The sequence below is a fragment of the Cricetulus griseus genome, chromosome 2 (genome assembly GCF_003668045.3).
Source record: "Cricetulus griseus strain 17A/GY chromosome 2, alternate assembly CriGri-PICRH-1.0, whole genome shotgun sequence".
Classification (NCBI taxonomy): domain Eukaryota; kingdom Metazoa; phylum Chordata; class Mammalia; order Rodentia; family Cricetidae; genus Cricetulus; species Cricetulus griseus.
In genome coordinates this window covers 95,156,770-95,178,418 of record NC_048595.1, presented here as the reverse complement: position 1 = coordinate 95,178,418, position 21,649 = coordinate 95,156,770, and the positions used below count along the sequence as shown (strand labels likewise).

At 38.1% G+C, this 21,649-nt stretch overlaps 1 protein-coding gene across 1 annotated transcript in view; it reads right to left on the bottom strand.

The window, feature by feature from the left end:
- The window catches only part of Erp44 (endoplasmic reticulum protein 44), a 95,102-nt gene that overhangs the window by 44,714 nt on the left and 28,739 nt on the right, over nt 1-21,649 (bottom strand). The window contains exons 2-4 of the mRNA XM_027403121.2: nt 14,344-14,416; nt 12,739-12,778; nt 8,461-8,576 (exon numbers count right to left, since the gene is read on the bottom strand). Of these exons, the coding sequence (XP_027258922.1) occupies nt 8,461-8,576; nt 12,739-12,778; nt 14,344-14,416 (229 nt within the window). The remainder of the gene's footprint in view (nt 1-8,460; nt 8,577-12,738; nt 12,779-14,343; nt 14,417-21,649) is intronic.

Sequence of the window (21,649 nt, the reverse complement as noted above, 5' to 3'; positions counted from 1 at the left end):
AAACCAACAAAACAGCATTGACAGAAGACTTCCCAACCTGTTTTAAGGGATGAGGAGCTGCATTGTCTTCCAAAGGGACTTTTTTTTTGTTGTTTTTTGTTTGTTTTTTAGGTTTCTTTTGCTTTTTGTTTTTCGAGACAGGGTTTCTCTGTGTAGCTTTGGAGCCTATCCTGGCACCAGGCTGGCCTTGAACTCACAGAGATCCACCTGCCTCTGCCTCCCAAGTGTTAGGATTAAAGGCATGCGCCACCAACATCTGGCTCAAAGGGACTTCTTTAAAGTACTCATTTGAAGCTTTATTTTTTAAGTGGCAATTTTATATTGTTCTGTAATTCTGTTGTTTCTAGACTGTATATATAGTCTCACCTCATCATCAACTCTTAAAGTGGACTGATGAAAAAATTGTAAAATAGCATTTACAAAAATTTCTCCAAATGGGACTATGCAAGTTCCTGGAACCCAGCTGTAGAAGAGGAGTGATGAGCAAAGGGGTCAAGACCATGCTTGGGAAACCCACAAAAACAGCTGACCTGAGCAAGTGGGAGCTCACTGACTCCAGAATGACCGTTGGGGAATCAACATAGGACCGAATCAGGTCCCCTGAACATGGGAGTCAGTTGGGGGCCTGGGCAGTCTATGGGGCCTCTGGCAGTGGAACCAGTATTCATCCCTAGTGCATAAATGCGCTTTGGGAGCCCATTCCCTATGGATGGACACTCGCTCAGCCTAGATACACGAGGGAGGTCTAGGTCCTGCCTCAAATGATGTGACAGGCTTTGATGATCCCTCATGGGGGGCCTCACCCTCCCTGAGGAGTGGATGAAGGTAGAATGGGGGATTTGGGGGGGAGGGGTGGGAAGACAGGAGGGAGAGGGAACTGGGAATGGTATGTAAAATAAGATTGTTTTTAATTTAAATAAAAATTAATTTTAAAGAAAGGAAAAACAGATTCTGGCTCAGAGAGATCTGACCTTCACGCATAGCTGTCACACCGCAGTGAGATCTTTCCCACACACACCTGTCACACTACAGTTCGAGCTTACGACAAAAGCACTACTCTTCCTTCAGCTTCTGTATCGTATCTTCAGAGAAGAAGACATTCCTATCGCATCAGGGGAAGCTATGCTTATTAATATAATACCCCCTCTTCAGAGAAGTTGTCACAACAAAGGACTGTGTATTCAGCTCTATGTACAGTCTGTTGCTGTACCTTTAGGACCAATCAATATCATTACAGAGAACAGGCATGCAAGTTTTTGTTGAAAATACTACTAGCTAACTCAAAAGACTGTGGTGGCTATAGCTGAGGTAATATATGTAAGAACAAGTGAAATCCACATAAGCATGCAATGAATATGCTCATCAGTTAATGTAACTAGAAACTTCTCACAGGAACTTCTCCAATACATAACACTGTGGCTCTGGATGCAGATCTGAGTGAAGCAGTTGAGTCAGAACAAGGTAAACAGGCTGAAGTGCCAGCAGACAAGCCAGAGCAGACTGCCACAATACCCAACAGGTGACTAATAGAATGAGACCTGCGGAGTCTCAGATGATAACTTGATTCTTAAGCCACCTTGTATCCTTGACAGGAAACGGATCCTCTGACCCCAAACAAAATGAATCCCAAAGCAACAAGTACACGCACTTCTCTGAACAGAATGTGGTAAAGAAATAGTGACCACAGGAAGGAAAACTGACTTTATTTGTGTAGAGCACAATCATTTTCACTAGAAAGCCATACAGACTTCATACAAAACTGCTGCAATTAAAATCCAACACACAGAACAATATACAAATGCTAATTTCAATTTCCACAATTACAACAACAACAAACACATATTAAAATTTAAAAGTCAACACCATTTATAAGAGTTTCAAAAGGTAAGATGTAGTTAAGAATACAAAACCTGGGGGTTAGGGGGACCTAGACAAACCCAAATTGAAAAATGCCCAGGTTCTGAAAATTAATGATTAAAAAAAAAAAATGGTCAGAAAGACATAAAACCTGACAAGTAAATGCAACAGCCTGAATGAGAAAAAAAAGACATCAGCGGAAGAGCTGATAAAATATGATCAGAGTGCACTGGGAGAGTGCCAGTATTGGCTTCCCAGTTTTACATGAGATGTTGATGGTAGAGCAAAATGAGTAAAGAAACACACACGCACACACACACACACACACACACACACAGAGAGAGAGAGAGAGAGAGAGAGAGAGAGAGAGAGAGAATATCAATCTAAAAATAAAATATATTAATATAGTTTATGAGTATCAGATAAATAATACATGTAGACTGAAAAAAGAAGAGAACATTGCTGAAAATGGAAACATCTAAATACATGGTAAGATTAAGGATGTTTATGATTCAAAGACATAAGATTACTAAAATAATAGTTCTCCCCCAAACTGGTGGTTCCGATGAAACTATTCTAAGTAGAATTCTGGCTATGAGTCATATGGAAATACACCACTAAACCGGTCAAAGCCACAGTAAAAAAGAAAAATACAAAGTTGGAAGATTTACACTACTTGTTTTCAAGATACAATAATCCACAAAATATGCAATGAGCAGATACTATATCAACAGTCTAAAAAAGAGGAGAAATAGAGTCATAAGTACAGGGCCAGTTCATTTCAACAAAGATGTGAGGGCAGTCAGTGAAAAAAGGGACAGAGTTTTTTCACCAACAAGTAATGACAGATTTGTTTAACAACTACATGCAAAAATCATCGACCCACTTTAACTCATATATTATTCCACATGTAAAAACTAACTCTAAATGAACAATGGGCACAAATGGAAACCTTCATAACACGAACTTTTTTGAAGAAAACAAGGCAGAAAAATTTTATAATATCTGGAAAGGAATAGGCTTCTTAAATACAAAATCCAAAGTATGATCCATTAAAAATTAATAAGTAGGACTTTATCAAAATTAAGAACATGAGACAAGAAGGATAGCTCAGTGGTTAAGAGTACTTATTCCTCTTGCAGAGGACCTGAGTTCAGTTCCCAGTACCTACAAGGTGGTGGTCTACAGAAAGCCCTAAGTACAGCTCCAGGAGATCTGACTCCCTCTTCTGACCTCTGTAGGGACTATGCACAGGCATGCTGTACACACACACACACACACACACACACACACACGTGGGGCAGGGTGGCAAGCTGGCTAAACATTCATACACATAAAATAAATCTAAGAAAGATATTTACAACATTTAAGTTAGCTGTGGTACCACAAGTCTGTAATCCCAGCACTTTGGAGATTTAAGTAGGATGATTACAAGTTCCAGGCTAGCCTTGGCTATATATTAAGTTCCAAAGTGGTCTGGGCTACTTAGTGAGACCTTCTCTCAAACATGCAAACAAACAAAAGCAAAACAAAAAACCAAAGGGCAATGGATACAACAGTTACAACACAACTCTTGTATCCAAAGCTCTGGGGACATTGTGGAAGAAGGCAGAAAGGTGGTAAAAGCCAAAGGACCAGAAGTCTGTTATGAGAATGTCTCTCTTAGAAAACAACAAGGAAGCCTTATCTGATACCTCAACAATATGGCTGCCTAAACAAGACATAAACAATGACAACACCAATAGACATGCTACACGGAAAGGGGAATGCTCACAGGACCCCACCTCCTTAGACAAAGAACTATAGGCAATTAACAACAGTTAAGAAATGGAAAATTAGTCTTCCTCAGGGATGAGTCCCCTAATTGGTTATCCAACACTGAGTGATCAACACTGAAATCATACACAAACAAGGAACACTAAACGGATTCAACAGGTTGTATTTATATATGTATGTGCGCGTGTGCACGCGCATGTGCACACACACACACACACACACACAGACACACAGACACACACACACACACACACACACACACACACACACGTAATAATAATAATTAAAGAAAAAGGCCATGAAAAAGAGGTGGTGGTACATGAGAGGGACTAGAGGGTGGAGAGGGAAGGGAAAATTGAAGTAACTATATTTTACTTTTAAAAATGTGTAAAAAGGCGGGAGGCCAGCAAGATAAAGGTGATTGTAACTAGGCCTGACAACTTGAATTTGAATCCCAGGTCTCATACAGTAGGAGAGACCTGACTGTCCCAAGTTGTTCTCTGACCTCAACATGCATGCTGTGGCATATACAACAACAAGTAAATGTAATACAAAACTGAAACAACAACAAAAGGCAATCCTGAACAAAGTAGAAGTCTCCCCTTTCCATATTTTAAATGTTATCACAGAGCTTCCATGAAACTGTCTGGCAGAGATCATGGTACAGAACAGAGAACTTGGAAATAAATGATAACATACACCATCACCTGTTGTTTTATAAGGATGCCAATACCATCTAAGTGGGGGGACAGTCTCTTCAACAACTGGTTCCAAACAGCCTGGGTATCTTACATGCACAAAAATAAAGTTGGACTCTTCTCTTACCTTACTCCATACAAAAAAAGAAAGTCAAAAAGTATCAAAGACCATGTAAGACCTAAGAGTGGAAAGCTATTAAAATATAGCAGAGTTTACTGACATTGGGTTTGCTATGATTTCTTAGGTATGACACCTAAAACCTGGGCAACAAATATAAAACAGATAAAATTGTTCTACAGGATTAGAAAAAAAAAAAAAAAACACCTATGGGCACGACCAACAAAATAAAAAGACAACCTGCAAAATGACAGAAATATTTGAAAATAATGTGTGGTAAAGGACTAATATTTAGAATATATAAAGAGCCTTGACCATTCAATAACAGAAAGAAAAAAAAACTTATTAAAAAAAACATTTTTTTCCAATTACTAACAAGTATATTTGAAGATACTCAACATCAATCACTAAATTTTAGAGAATGCAAACCAACCATATCACCTCATACCTATGAAATGATTAGTATTTTCAAAACTTTAGTACACATAAAACTTGGTACATAATGTATACAGATAACAAGGATATGGAAGACCTGAAACACTTATGCACAACTAAATGATGGACAAACAAAATGGGGTATATAATAGTTCCACATTCACAGTCAACTGCAGCCAAAAATACCATATAAAAACTTCAGAAATAAACTGAACTATTAAACTGAACACTGCTCTGAGTGGCATGATGAAATCTCAGGTCTTACTTCCTCCTACTGGTACAGTGGGTCTCCCATTAGCCAGCATATCTGCACTGCATACACCACCTGCCCATCAGTCACTCAACAGTTGTCTTGGCTATCAGGTCAATTATAGTACCATAGTTCTTATGTTCAAGTCCTTTTTCCCTTAATAATGATTACATGCTAAGCAGTGATTCTGGCAATTTGATTAAGTCAATCAAAAAGAAAGTATTTCCATAATACTTAGTACAATAAGATATTTTGCAAAACTAGATTCATATAACTTTTATTATTACATATATATTATACACTTATAACAAACACTAGGATATTTAACTTTAAAAAGGAAATTATAACATATGCCTTGACAGGGAACCAGTCTTAAGGATAATATGCTAAGAGAAATAAGCCAATTACAAAAACATTGTATGATTCCACCAAAGCAGGGTAATTCTAGAAAGAGAAATTAGAATGGCAGTTTGCAAGGACTGAGGGTTAGGAGAAATAAGATGTTGATGTTTCATAGCTACAACATTTCAGTTTCACAAGTTAAGGAAAGATCTAGACACTGGGTAAAAACAACACAAATATATGTAACACCACTGGAGCTACACAGAAGCACAATCCAGGTGGCAATTGTATGTTATAGGTATTTTATTTAATTTTTTCAAAAGGCACTTAGTAGAATGGGAGAAAATATTTGTAAACAGTATGTTTGAAAAAGGACTAAGACTCATCTAAACTCATCAACACAGTAAAAAAAAAATCCAAGAAAAATATATACAATTTGAATACTTTATCAAAGATATACAACTATCATATAAGCACATGGAAGCACTCACAAGCTCAGTTATCACCCTACAACAGAATGTCGCTAAATACTAAAAACAAACAAACCAGGCATAATGATGCATGCTTTTAATCCCAGCACTTCAAGGCCAGGGGTACAGAGGAAGACCCTGTCCCAAAAATAACAAAAATCCCTTAAAATGATTACTAACCACACAACATGGAGTAATCTCAAAATAACCAAGCTAAAAAAAAGAATCATACATATTATGACTCTACTTACAGAAAATTCTAGAAAATGACAAAAAAAGGGGGGGGGGATCTGCTGAAGGTATGAACAGTTGGGGTAAAAGTACGTGAAAGGCACAATGCAAATTTGAAGGGATGACAAAAATCTCAGCTGTGGAGATTTCCAGCACATATCCAAGCTTACACAACTGTCTCATTAAACCCGGGGTCCACATGCCAAATATATCTTAATAATAACTGGTTACAGAAAGCAAGCCTAGCAGAGAATGATTTGACCATCAGGCACTTCTCAGACAACAGAATTTCTAAAGCTCTTCCAGGTCAGAACTTCTTCAATACAAACTAGGAAGAGTACAGAACATCTTAAAATTAAGGGAAACACCAAAAAGGTGAATAAACCACAAAATGTGAATAAATCACCAGTAAGTTTCACACCATCATTATTTAAAAGGAAAAGTTACGCAAATGAGAAAACTATTTAGGGAGCACCTAACAAGGCAGATTAACTTTCACTAGTAAACAACAATGGGTTAAAAACAACATCTGAACTATGGCTGTCTCTCTCAATAAAAGGAAACATAATAATGATATTTATTTATGGTATAAATTAATCTGTTTAAAAGATAGCATAAATAACGCACATAGGTGGTTCAATGATAGGAATAACTAATTCTCTTCCCCATGACTGCCAAGTATGAAAGCCTAGTGGTTCAAATTTAGTGCCAGTGGGGACTCTGAGAACTTGTATTTGCATTGTAACATCTAAGTAAATACAAAAAGAATTGAAAGGTCTGAACACTGAGCCCACACCAAGCTCTCTATCAGTGAAAGGGCAGGAGGGAAGTACTCCAGAAAGCAGTGTACAGACATCATCTAGGCTTGTACCTATCATTTTTATTGCCCTCTATTCAATTCAGCTGTGAATCCTAACAAACAGAAATATGGAATATGGCTTATAATAGTTTGAAATGATATGCTGTTAGAAAATGCTTTTCTACTTGGCATTGAGCAGTGCTAGTAAATCCTCAAAATGCTCTCTGAATGGAACAAGAAAGAACAAAACTGCTCTGTGTGGGCATTGATCAGATCAGGGTTCTAATTCCAGATTAATGTATACTAAGCTGTGCACCACTGGTTAAGCCACTTTATTTCTGTTTCTTTACTTGGAAAAATGGACAGAGGGAGACAGAGGGAGAAAGAGAACGAGGAGAGAGAGAGAGAGAGAGAGAGAGGAGAGAGAGAGAGAGGGAGGGAGGGAGGGAGGGAGGGAGGGAAGGAGGGAGAGAGAGAGAGAGAGAGAACAGGTGTTCAGAAGCAAAATAAGTGCATTCAGTAGGTCAAATATAAAGGACAGGAAATTTGTGGAATAGGAGAAAGCTTTGTATACAGCAACTTACCAAGAACTCACTATAAACAAGCTTTTAATGAGTTTCTAAAAACTGTCAAACGCATGACAGTAAATTGTTAAGTCTCTACAACTGGGAGCATCAAGAAAAAGAGAAAAAGAGGTGCCACTCAAAGAACTCCCAGTGCAGCTGATGAAATAGCTAAGACCTACCAAGATCAACTCATTTGGTGCTCCGCGAAGGGAAGGCTGGAATACAGTAAGCAGTGCATGTGGGAGGAAGCACTAACTTGTTCAACTTAGAAAACCCTGCTACTTATATTAAAAACCACCAAGATTTTACAGAGTACATTCCAACAGAGACAAAGTACAAGAAAATAGATTTTTAGAGAGACTACCCAAAGTTTTTTTAATAGTTCAATAATTATCATAGTAACTGAAACTAATTACACTTTAAACACAAAGTCTTAGCAGAATCTTTAAAATAAACAGAAACACAAAAATCTGATACTATATTATTTGGAATGAGTATCATATTTTTGCATATTTTTACAGTCTGATTTAAATTGACTATTACATTTTTACATGCTTCTAAGAGTAATAAACAAATCCCTATTTGTCTTCCAAAACTATAGTTCAATTACATTTATTGATTTTAATATTTGCTTTGGTAGAAAATGTAGTTAGCTGCTACCTATATACTTAGCCTGCTACATTTTAATTTAAAAAAAAGCAAAAACATAAATACCTTTTACAGAGGCAGAATGGAATTTTTTTAAAAAGACATAAGAGATGAAATATTAGAAATTTATTCTAGGTTCCAGACCCTTTTAGATTTTATCTTCACTTAAAGCAGAACATTTGAAAAAAAAAAAAATGGGGGTGGGTGGGTATGTGTTTGCAGAAGAGGGAATATGACAGTTTTTTCCAGACTTCCTACTTAGTTACTTACAGTGCTGATCACAATCAACTCTGGCAAACACTACTTGATTTTTATCTGGATATTCTTCCTTAATGACATCAGATGCTTCCTCAAAAATTGGATGCAACATCTGGCTGAAACGACACCTACACACAGACAAGCACACTAGTTAGCAGGGAAATGGAGAAGGCACAGGATCTTACTTCAGTTATCAATCACTGGTGTTTAGTATATGCACAACAAACAACTTGTGAGACAATCACACATTCAATTTAACCATGGCTCTGATGTCTGTCAATGAATGAGAGGAAACCAACTTGAATTCAAAGATCGTACTCTCTAATGCAATATTATGCAAACTACCAAGTTGATCTGTTGTTCTGCCTTATGATTAACCGCTGATGTTATGGTGCATGTAGCTATGGACCTCTCACAGAGGCCCTGCCACAAGCCTGCAGCATACCTGTTACCCCAAACTGCTTGGGTTGTAACTGCTAAGATCTGAGTGTTTACAGAAGAAATCAGCTTTCTCGGAACAAGGAACATATTTCCATATTATTGTGCAAACTCTTAGTTTATTGCAATTGCTACATCAATCCATCTAGATACTCCACTGATCTCAGACACAAGTTAAGGTACTAAATAAAACAGTATTATTAAAGGAATATATGGCATATAATGAGTATTTTCCCTTCAAAATATATCCACACATTAAAATAGGCCTTTATCTCTGCACACATATAAACATACTATGTCCAGCAGCAAAAGTTCTAGTTCCTAAAGACTCCATGACCATGTTCCCTTCTCCCACCTATTTAAAAGTGGGGTTCAATATCTGCAATATTCCAGGAAACTGTTACTTCTAATCCTAGCTGCCCCTCATTTGGCCATCAACTTCATAAATACATATTGTGGGTGATTAAAGGGGCTGGGGAAGAAATAGTGTACACATACGACCAGCTGGGGCAAATGGACATTTTGTGGGAAAAGGTACTGAGGAGGATATGGTAAAACACTATAATTGTTACTATTGTTTTTAGAGCCTTTATGCACCAAGACATTTTCCTGAAGAAATCCATGGATTCTAATCCATGTGATTCACATATATTAGCAATAATCCAGTGAAGAGTATGTGAAAGGGTGCAGCATTACACCTCCCTATTTCTTCTTGTTTCTCTCTCTAGCCTACTCACCTGACTTCCTAAGGAGATGTCCTAGAATATATCAAGGAGACACAATCTGTATCTTCAGATTCCTGCTTTCAAGTGGTTCTTTCCTCTTTAGCATCTTAAATCTCCCGTCTGGGATAGGTAGGAAGGGTCTGTGGACATCATGGACCGTGTCTTATTTGACTATATATTCTAATAAGCGTTCAATAGAGTCTGTTAAATGAGCAAGCTGGTAAATTCAAAAACTAGAACAGGCAGAACCCAAGGTCTGCGAAAACTTAAAAATTTCTGAAAATAGACTAGGTAGAGGGCAGGGGAAGGCAGAGACAGGGTTTGGTTTGTGGTTCTGAGATCTTTAGCTGGGGTCTAGTTGAGACAGGATGGAAGGCTTCTAGCTTCAGAGCAAAGGACGTGTCATACCAAGAGCTCCTCTCTAGGCTGTCCAGTTAAGTTTTTAAGCAGATTCATATTTAAAACAGTATGTGTTTGAATACTAAAAGTTGAAAGGAGAAGGTGAAATTCGTATGCACATAAACGCTACATTTACACAGGTAACACCACAAAAGCAATGGAACCACTTTTATGGTCTTCTGAACCCAATCTTCAACCGATGGCTTAAATAATCCTTAACCAATCAACCACAGAGGTAACAGTCTTACAGAGACACTTTGGAAACATTTACTATTATGACCTAGTGGGAGAAAAATAAGCTTTAGATTTAGACATACCTGAGTATAAATCCCAGATCCACCACTTACTACAGATGGCCTTCTGAACCTTAACCTCCTCAATCTAAAATGCAAATGACAATACCTACCTGCAGGGCAATTCTGAGCCTTAGAACAACAGAGAGACAGAGAGAGCTTGCCACATTCACTGCATTACTAAGCACCTACCCTGGTTTATCTGAGGTATTACAGTACTTCTACATAAGAAAACCAACTTCCAGAGAGAACAGAGTGTAGCCTTTGAAAGAAAACACAGGAAGCCTATCAGCAAATTACCCAAGTTTTCTCAGTTGAAAAAAAGAGCACCAATTCACCATTAATAGTAAAAGACATTCTTTAGGTAATATGTTTTCTCAAATAACTGCTACTATTCCATATTCCAACTAAGATTTTGCATGTACTATTCAGCTTTCTCATAACACCCAGAATTCCTCAGTCAGGAGCACTACAATCAGTTTGCCTGGTGCTACAATCTGACTGGTCACAGGGAAAGTGCTTTGCTCCTTTGGATCTGAGTTTCCTTACCCGTAAAGTAAACTGGACTAAAAAATCTCTACCAAACTTTATGACTAACATTAATCCTAACTCTTGAGAAATGCTACCTCCATTATACATTTACATACATTATACATAATATTTTCCTGTGAATTATTAACTTTTTATTAAAGATTTTTAAATACCTGTATCATGCATCCACACACCCATTCAAGAGACATTGTTATATACTTATGAGCCACATGTTTTGTAAAGTGCTTGAGGATGACATTTTAAAGTACAGTTATGGTCTAATTTAAATAAAAATAAATTTTAAAAAGTATAGTTATGGTAACTATCTCCACAAAGCAAAGATGCTATTTGGGAATCACCAAGATTGTAGCATGTATAGGGGTACAGCTGGTTAAGACTGTGCTGTGAGAAATGCAGATGCTCCTTGCCTTACAAAAGAGCTAAATCCAAGAAATCTAATGTGAAATGAAAATATCTTAAGGTAAAAATGCATTCACTATGCCTACCCTTCAAACAGCACAGCTCAGAAACAGCACAGGGCAAAGCATCAGTTTTTCACCCTCATGCTCACTCGTCTGGCTGGGAGCTAGATCTTGCCAACCCACCACAGAGGGAATATATGATGCTTGTCACTAGCCCAGACAGAGGTGACAATCTAAAGACCAGTCTCTATGGAATGCATTTATTTTTTACACAATAGTAAAATTAAAAAGCCATATGCATAATTATTGCAAACTGGACACTGTAAAATGCTTCCTAATCTGACTTGACAGAAGAGTAGGAAAACTGATACAAGAAGATGACCAGAAGAAAGTGGCACGTCAACCTAATATTTGAAAGATGAATAACAAATAAAGAGGTATGTGAGAACAAGAAATGAGTCATCCAGGGTGAGAAGATGGCAGGAGAATAGTGTCATAGAAATTGAAAGAAGTTTAGTGTAATGAGCAGAATATGGGAGGACAAAGAAGCACGAGATGTAAGTGAGCAAATCTAGGTCAATACAAGGGGTTTAATTTTAACCTAAAGATTTGGAAGGTTTAAGATAAGAGTGTAAACTCAAACAAGTTGTACTTGTACTGTAGGGAAGAAATCAGCCTTTTATTACAGAGAACAGTGTGGAAATACATAATACAAAAATATAATATATAAACCCTGACTTACACTGCAGAGAATATTGTGGACATATGTAAAACTAGAGGCACAGAAAACCAAGAGAGGAGCCCTGTCGCAGGGCTAAGGAAACTGCAAGACAACAGCCAACCTAAAGCAGGATGGTGGCAGCTGGCAGGCAATAGCCATTTAGGGAATAGTTAAAAACAATAATGCCAGTGTTTCAAATCACTGTTCAATTAATTCTCTCTCATTCCTGTCTCCATCACACATTCTTTAGCATACTTAAACATCATGTTCTAGATTCTGGGAATACTAGTAAGTCTGTCTGGTAGGGCATAAACAGATTTAAAAACAAAAACAGTATCTAAATTGAGCATCTCTAATTTGAAAATCTGAAACTGCAAATAATAAACAGTTTCAGATTTGGAATAGTTCCAACTTTAGAGGCACACAACTGCTAAAAGTCTATGAACATATTCCAAAAAAATAAACCACTTCTGAGTCAAACACTTCAGATAAGGGATAATCAATCTGAAGTGAAAAGAAGAAAATGGTCTCAGGGTATCATACAAACACATAAGACAGAATCTGATTCAGAGCAAGAACTACCGGCTTCCTGGGAAAAAGTGTTAAGTTGAAAATATCAATATTATTTTTATAAACTTGCCACATCTAAATCCTGAATTCCAATCTATGCCCTCTTCTTATGGACAGGAAAAATAGAAAAGGAAGAAAGGATAGAAGGGGGCAGCAGAACCAAACCCCAAACTAAAAACAAGATCACTTACCAGTCTGCATAAAAATTTACTAAAGCAACATCAGCATTATCTGAAATTGAAAAACAAAATCAAAGTTATTTGTGTCTATGTGACAAATTTAAAGATACAATTTTCATTATGATCTTTTTCCTATTCATAAAGGGCCAAGTAAAGATCCACAATACTAATAACCTCTCACCCAGAAGGCCATACATAACTAAGGGCAACATTAGCTTACATATAACGTAACACTTTTTCTCTAACCTCCATTAACAAAAATACTTTCACTGTGTCTCAAATGATTATAAGGCAAAAAAGAAATCAAATTCTATTGGGGAGCATGTCAACTTCTAAACAATCCATTCTTATAAAGTGGGATGGTCCAGAGCTTAATAATCCATTTTAAATATTCCATCACATAGTAACTGGGAACCAGCTCTGTGAGTAGAATCATCTTTAGCTGAGGAGATCTGAACACTTAACTATAGCATTATAATATCCACTTTTCCCAGTTTCTACCCACTTAATACTCTGTCACATGAAAATCTCACCATTGAGATTCTCATCTTGGGATTCGAAGACTGGAGAAAGACACAGTACTGCTTCTTTTGATTAAACCCATTGCAGAGAAACTTAAAACTCTTTCAGCATTTGAGAAACTAATACACAAAGATGTTCCACAATTTGGAAGGTGAGAGGGAGAACAGTGCACACTTCAAGTTCCTTCTTTCACCTCACACATTTTGGTCTACTTGCCTTTTCTTTCAAGCTGTGATTCGCAAAATGGTTTTGGACCAGAAGCTCCAGCATCACCCATGAACTTATAGAAATGCAAATAGGAACAGTCATTGGCTTCTGCCAGGAACCTGAGAGCTGGCCAAATGGCACAGATAAAAAGCCCTCTGTGTCTTTCTGATACCTGGTATATAGGTAATGCTCTAGAGAGCTCATACGGTGGGAACAGATTCTTTTGACATTTAAAGCTCCATGAACATATAACAATCTATGGACTCAATGCCTTTTAATTCCTGTTACCTCTAACACTTTTGGTATTGGTCATATGCAAACCAGTAACATGGTGCTTTTTGTTTGTTTTGTTTTTTAAAGGAGAAAGGATTTATGGACACAGCACACATTTTTTGATCTCCTGTACTGTAATCACCCACCATATCAACCATGCATTGACCTTTCCTTTAGTATCTGCAAAATCAGAATATCCCAAGTTAATTCTACCTATAATCACACTGTCAGCAAACAATACATTCAATACAATTACTTACCTTAATTGGATCAATGTTATAAAAGAGACTGGAGAGTAAGTCATTTAATTAAAGTGGATTCTTAGTATTTAGTAGAGTATAGTGGAAACTACATGACCCTAGCAGACCACCTAATGCATTGTTAGGAATAGTAGCTATGCCAGGACAAATAAACAAAAGAGTTAAGTCTTACAACCCAGTAAAGAAGGTACACATTTAAAGAATTTTTTACTAATGACCAAAACCTAAAGTGCCTTTATAAGTTCAGTGAAATGAGCCAAAATGCCAGTTTGTTAACTATTGTAGATAACTGAAATCTTATTTACAAATTATTTATACAGAAGAAACGTACTTTAAAAAAAATCAAGATACTTACTTAAAATTTCATCTATATTCTCTGAATCAAGACTTGTTATTTCTGCTGTTATAGGTGTAAAAATTGAAGTTACCTGAAAAATTTTAAAATGTTAAAATTAACATTTCTATAAAAAGCAAAGTAGTCTAAAACAAATTAATAAGGCTGGCTCTACTTCTTTTTATAATATCATCTACCAATTGATTTTAATCATTATTAGCTATCCTAACCTTCATTAGGCCAATGAAATGGGAGACAGTTAGCTTCCCAAGTCTAGAAATTGGTCAAAGAATTCTTCCAAATAGTAAGTAAGAAAATTATGAATTTCTCCAGTGATTTTAAAAGTATTCCTATAAAACAAAGTTCACTGATTCAAGCCGTCACGCATTTAAGAGAGACACCAGGGAAGAGTGGAAGAAGACCCGACTGTGGAGCTTTGCATTGTTTTCACCATCTGTTATAACAATGTGTTCCATGTCAACTATTAGAAGAAAAAGATTGTTTTCACTTTCACTTAATGTTGAAATCCAAGTTCTAGCTGGTCAAAGAGAATCTAGCCTAACACCTGCAATGCAGAGAAATGATGAAATTATAAACCAAAGAAGCAAAGTTTCACTTATTTAGAAAGTATTATTTATTCTCAGGTTTGATCTCTAATTCAATGTATCTGCTGCTCAGGGGCTCTTTTGTTCAGAGCAGAGTTTATACATGAAAATTCATTCACTGAATCACTGTTTCACAGTGAGTGAAAACTAATGTCAGGCTCTAGTCAAATAACTGCCAGGTACTCCTGTGGAAGCTACCTCATGGACACAGTTCTTACAACATGACAATATAAACTTTAGTAATTCACCAATAACTCAATGATATGCAGGCATATTGATGCTAGCATGTAAATACCTCAAGTAATTCTTTACAACACTACTATAGGTTTACTCTTTCATCTTAAAACAAGGCTAAGGCTACCACCTAGCTCGCCTCCAAGTTACCATTAGGTTTATAACCAATAACTTGACTACAACTACCAGTAATGGATAAACCATACTCTCTTAAAAGTAAGCTTAAATGATTGCAAGTATCTAAATAACTGGATTTTAGAAATGCTTTCTTTATTTTCAATGCCTCAAAGTTAGTTGGGAAGAGTAGATTTCCTTCCTGTGACCATTTATTACAGATGTAGCCCAAGGAATGCTACGTTCAATCCTGGCATTTGAGAAAACAGATCCAGAAAGTCTTTCTGGCCTTCTCCCTTCTCTCAAAAAACCTTAAAAAATTCTCTGACATTCTAAAGTAGACTGTATCATACACATTAGCTAGAGCAGTGGTTCTCAACTTGTGGGTTATGACCTTTGGGGGCTGCATATCAGATATTTACATAACAATTCATAACAGTAGCAAAATTACAGTTATGAAGTAGCAACAAAATAATTTTATAGTTGGGGGTCACCACAACACGAGGAACTGCAGTAAGTGGTTACAGCATCAGGAAGGTTGAGCATCGCTAAGCTAGAGTCTTTTCCTAGGCCTGGAAGAAAAAGATAGATCCCCATTTCTAAGAATGGAGACTCCAAGAAATCTGAAATCAGGGTTCATTGGGTTCCCTTGGTACATTCCCACTTCTTTCTACAGTACTCTTCAAAGTGAAAATAAAATGTTTCCCTGCTTCTTTCTTTAGTATGTGCATTAAATATGCCTGTCTTATTTGCCTTTTGTTACAGAGGTCTCAAAACTTAGAAATCTTCTATATATAAACACCAAAAGTCTTCCCACATACATTTATGACCAATCTAAAATAATTATCAAAGTCAATTACATTAGAACAGTAAGATTTATAGGTGTGTGTTGGAGGGAAAAAACCTACAGAAACAAACAAAAACAGAGCAATAAACCTGATCACTATCAAAGTCAAGTTATTAAATAACAGAAATCTACAAGTCCCACTCCGATTCCACCCCTACCCTGCACCTGTGACCTCAGCAGCTCTGAGACACCGACTACAACTACACAGAGAGGACCAAGAGGTGAGTGACAAGGCCCCAAGCTGGACAACCCATTCTCTAGGCCCTAGGCCCAGGGTAAAACCCCTAGCCCCTCACCACCTGCTTCAGCCACACTAGCAGGTCAGCAGGCAACAAACCTCTTGCAGGCAGGCTGCTCCAGCACCACCCCATCAGGCCATGTAATCTACAAGTTCCATCTACCCCCAAACCCACCCATCCCCATAGACTTCAGTGGCTCCCTGAGGCAAAAATGGTGACTGGACAGAGCAGACCAAAAGCAGCTCCCTGACATACAGACAGTAATTGCAACACTTGGTCCAAGAGAGGATCCCTGAGACACAGACACCAACTGCAAGGATTGGACCAAGAGCCTGCAGCAATTGGAAGAAGAGGTGGGTGGGCATCAAAGCAAGAGTACACTCAACAACCTAGAGAGCAATATGTCAACACCAGAAGGTAGTGGTCCTACAACAGGAAGACCTGAACATCCTAACCCAGAAGCAGCAGAAGAAAACGACCTTAAATTTAACTTTATGAAGATAACAGACCCTTAGAAATGAAAAATTTTGGTTTGCCACCACTGAAGTCTTAGACCTGCCTGCACTCACCAAGAGAGGTGCTGGCATAACTGAATGCTGACATGTAGAAGACTGCAGATGGATCCATATCTATTGCCATGCACAAAACTTAAGTCCAAATGCATCAAAGGCCTCAACATAAATCCAGCCACACTGAACCTCTTAGAAGAGAAAATAGGAAGTACCCTTGAATGGATTGTTACAGGAGACCACTTCCTGAACATAGCACGGGTGGCACAGACACTGAGATTGACAATTAATAAGCAGGACCTTCTGAAATTGAGAAGCTTCTGTAAGGCAAAGGACACAGTCAACAAGACAAAATGGCAGCACACAGAGTGGGAAAAGATATTCACCAACCCCACATTTGCCAGAGGGCTGATTTCCAAAATATACAAAGAACTCAAGAAGCTAGTCACCAGAACACCAAATAATCTAATTAAAAAGTGGGGTACAGAACTAAACAGAGAATTTCCAATAGAAGAATCTAAATTGGCAGAAAGGCACTTTAGAAATTGCTCAACATCCTTAGCTATCAGGGAAATGCAATCAAAACAACTCTGAGATACCTCCTTACACCTGTCAGAATGGCTAAAATAAAAAGCACCAATGACAGTTTATGCTGGAGAGGATGTGGAATAAGGGGAACACTCCTCCGCTGCTGGTGGGAGTGCAAACTCGCACAGCCACTTTGGAAATCAGTATGGTGGTTTCTCAGAAAACTGGGAATCAATCTACCTTAAGACCCAGTGAAGATTAATGGTGTACAGCGTGCGCTCAAGGAAGAATTAATCCGTGATGGTAAGATTTCTTTATTCAAGAAAGCACCAGGGCAAAACTCAGGCCAGAGCAAGGTCACAGGAACCCAGCTAGCACAGCCAGAAACAAGGGGCTAGGGTCTCCACGTGCAGCCTTTAAGAAGCTTTCCTTACGTCACCCTGGCTTTCCTTCACCACACCCTTATGGGTGAGTCCCGGGTCCACCTGGTACCTGTCCCAGGACTAGGGTGTCTCCCTACAACCCAGCAATACTACTCGTGGGTGTATTCTCAAAGGATGCACACTCATACCACAAGGCCTTAACTGTGTTCACAGCAGCATTATTTGTAATAACCAGAACCTGGAAACAACCTAGATGCCCCTCAACCAAAGAATGGATAAAGACAATGTGTTACATTTATACAATGGAGTACTACTCAGTGGTAAAAAACAATGACATCATGAAATTCCCAGGCAAATGGATGGAACTACAAAAAACTATCCTGAGAGAGGTAACCCAAACCCAGAAAGACAAAATTGGTATATATTCACTCATAAGTGAATATTAGATGGATAACCAGCCTATATCCCACGGCCCCAGAGAAGCTAGGTTCAAAGGAGAACCATAAGAGAGACATACATGGATCCCCCTATGAAGGGGAAATTGATAAGATCTCCTGAGAAAATTGGGAGCGTGGGAGCGTGGGGGCGTGGGAGACTGGAGGAGTGGGTGAGGAGAGAAGGAGAGGGAAGGAGAGAGGAGAACATGAGGGAACTGGATGGTCAAGATGGGGGAAGGACAGAGGAAGAGCAAGGAAAGACATATCTTGATTGAGGGTGTCATCATGGGGCTAGTGAGAAACCTGGCACTAAGGAAACACCCAGGAATCCAAAAGGATGACCCCAGCTAAGACACTAAGCATTAGTGGAGAGGGTGCCTGAACTGGCCTTCCCCTTTTATCAGATTGCTGACTACCTGAATTATCATCATAGAACCTCATCCAGTAACTGATGGAGGCAGATGCAGAGATCCATAGCTAAGCACTTGGCTGAGCTCCCAGAGTCCAGTTGAAGAGGGGAAGAGTGATAACATGAGCAAACAGGTCAAGACTATTTTGGGGAAACCCACAGAAACTGTTGACCTGAGCTAGTGGGAGCTCACTGACTCTGGACAGACAGCCAGGGAATCTGCATTAGGTCAAAGTAGGCCCTCTGAATGTGGGTGGCAGTTGTGGGGAGTCTGTGGAGTCACTGGTAATGGGACCAGGATTTATCCCTAGTGCTTGAACTGGCTTTTTAGAGCCCATTCTCTTTGGAGGAATACCTTGCTCAGCCTAGATATAGTGGGGAGGGCCTTGGTCCTGCCTCAAGGTGATGTGCCAGACTTCACTGACTCCCCCTGAGAGGCCTTATACTCTCTGAGGAGTGGATGGGGGTTGGCTGGTAGGAAGGTGGGGAGAGCAGGAGCAGGGATTGGTAAGTAAAACAAGATTGTTTTAAAATTTAAAAAAAAAGATAAAAAAAATAACAGAACTAACAAGTATCTATTAGTTAACAAGGGCACAAATGTCTGTAGTATGATACAATCTGTCTCATAAACTTTCAAACTAGTAGCAAAGAGAATGGTAAATGTATTAAATACTAAGACTAAGATAAAAATCTGTGAGGGGATGGGGAGAGGAAAACATGATCAGAATATATTGTATAAAAAATCATTTTCAATAAAAAAGAAAACTAACTTTAAAAGAAAGAAGATATGATCTCTGACTGCAAAATTCAAGGAAGCCTATTTTACAAGAGTTACATATTACCTATTACAATACACACTTTCACATTGGGCCTTGTGGGGCACACCTTTAATCTCAGCACAGGCATATGAACAGAAGGAACTCTTTGTTCCAGGTCAGCCATGGCTACAGAGTAAGACCCTATCTAAAAAAGAAAAAAAAAAAAAGTTTACAAAAATTAAAACATTTAAATTCTTTGTTTTTTTATTTTGAAATAGTTACATGACAATACATTTACATAATATGTAATAAAGAAAATGAGGTAATAATTGATTTGCTTGTAATAAATAGGCAACTACTACTTTAAAAAAACTGTACTAGGGTTTTTAAGTTGATGAGACTGTTAAAGCTAGCAGCTGGCTTTGTTATAAGTCCCCAAAGCAAGAGAACTGCCTCTGACAGGGAGCAAAGGGGTTTTCTATTAGCATTTATGTTTCTATTAATGTACAATATGAAAAGTTTATTTGAATCGTTGTTCCTATCAGCCCTGGGCTAAATAATGACTCTCTTGGGAAAACAACTTTATGCATCAAATGCTCTAGCATTCCACATGAAATAAAGACAAGTGGGCCCAAACCAAGAAGGGATGAGAGGAATCTCTAGACCTGAAGCAAGCTTATTAATTAAAAAAAATAAAATAAAAACACACATGTGCACACACATACACAGGCACACACACAGAAGGAAAAGGAGAATTTTAAATAGTAGAGCTTAATAGTCGTGGAGAACACAGCCTCTAATAGTGAAATATTATAAATGTAACAGACAACATATATAAGTATAGACATAAACTCAAAAGTATTTTACAACGTAAGTTGTTCTCTCCAGTTCATTACATCATTTTTTCTTACTGCAACAATGAAAAAAGATATCTCTAACCATGTTACACAATCATTAGATAATTTCTTCAACACACATTAAGTATACCAACTATTGCGCAAGTCAGTCTGAGATGTCTAGTAATGTGATCTTACATAAAGAAGGGCATTCGAGTACTTAAATAAAATAAAAAGGATCTCGTAAATAAAAACTCAGATTTTTAAGTCTTTAAATGGGGCTAGTGAGATGGCTCAGTGGATAAAGATGCTTGCCACCAAGTTTGATGGCCTAAGTTCCGTCTCTGGAGCTCATATAGGAGGAAGAGAGAACTCCCACAAGATGTCCTCTGACCTCCAAACCATGTGGCATTGATGGGGGATGTCCTTCTGTATATATGTTTCTCTTATTGATTGATGAATAAAACACTGATTGGCCAATAGCCAGGGAGGAAGTATAGGCAGGGATACCAGACCAGGAGAAGGTTGAGAGAAGAAGGGAGGGAGACGCCATGTAGCAGAGGAAGGAGTAACAGGTCTGGACCCTTCTCCAGTAAGGTAAGACCATGTGGAAATACTTAGATTAATAGAAATGTGTTAATAATTAAGACAGAGCTAGCCAATAAGAAGCCCTAGCCATCAGCCAACACTTTTATAATTAATACAGTGTCTGTGTGTTCATTGGGGCTCAAGCAGCTGTAGGACCAGGCAGGACAGAAACCTCCATCATCATGGCATGGCATTCATGTGGAAAGGAAGGAAGGGAGGGGCAAACAGTATTTTTTAAAGCTTCCAATAGTAGGAGCTTCTTCAGCATTATCTACAGCGTTTTTAAAACTGAGGTAGTGTGGGAACCACAAAATCTTTCCTTAGTTACCCTCCCCACCTTCCTTCACTGCCTGGCTAGTGAAACCAGTACTTAAAAGACACCTAGATCCTGCCCCACTTTTTGCTTCTCTATATACACAAAGCCTACTCTACCTAGGCACCCCTTCTAAACTACCACACAGTCATCCTTTAAACTGTCTTTCTTTGTAGAAAATGGTTTTCCTTTCTCAATAGTCCATTATACTGAACAGAAATAGATCTGAAAAAGGAGCCAAAGTCAACAGGAGTTACTGAGAAACTAAACTGCTCTCCAGATTAGTTATCACATTGAAATGCTGATTACATGCTAAAGTGGAATATTTCAGGAATAAATCTGGAAAATGTTTTATTAACCACTCTCAATATTAGGTCAAGTTTTAATTGTTATAATACTAACACATATGTGTCCTCACTACTGCAACATAAGATGCTCTGGCACCCAGTGATAAGCCTCAGTGCTATTTCTCTTTTTGAAAGAGGCACTAACCATCAGGACCTTCTTTGGAGTCAAGAAAAAATAAA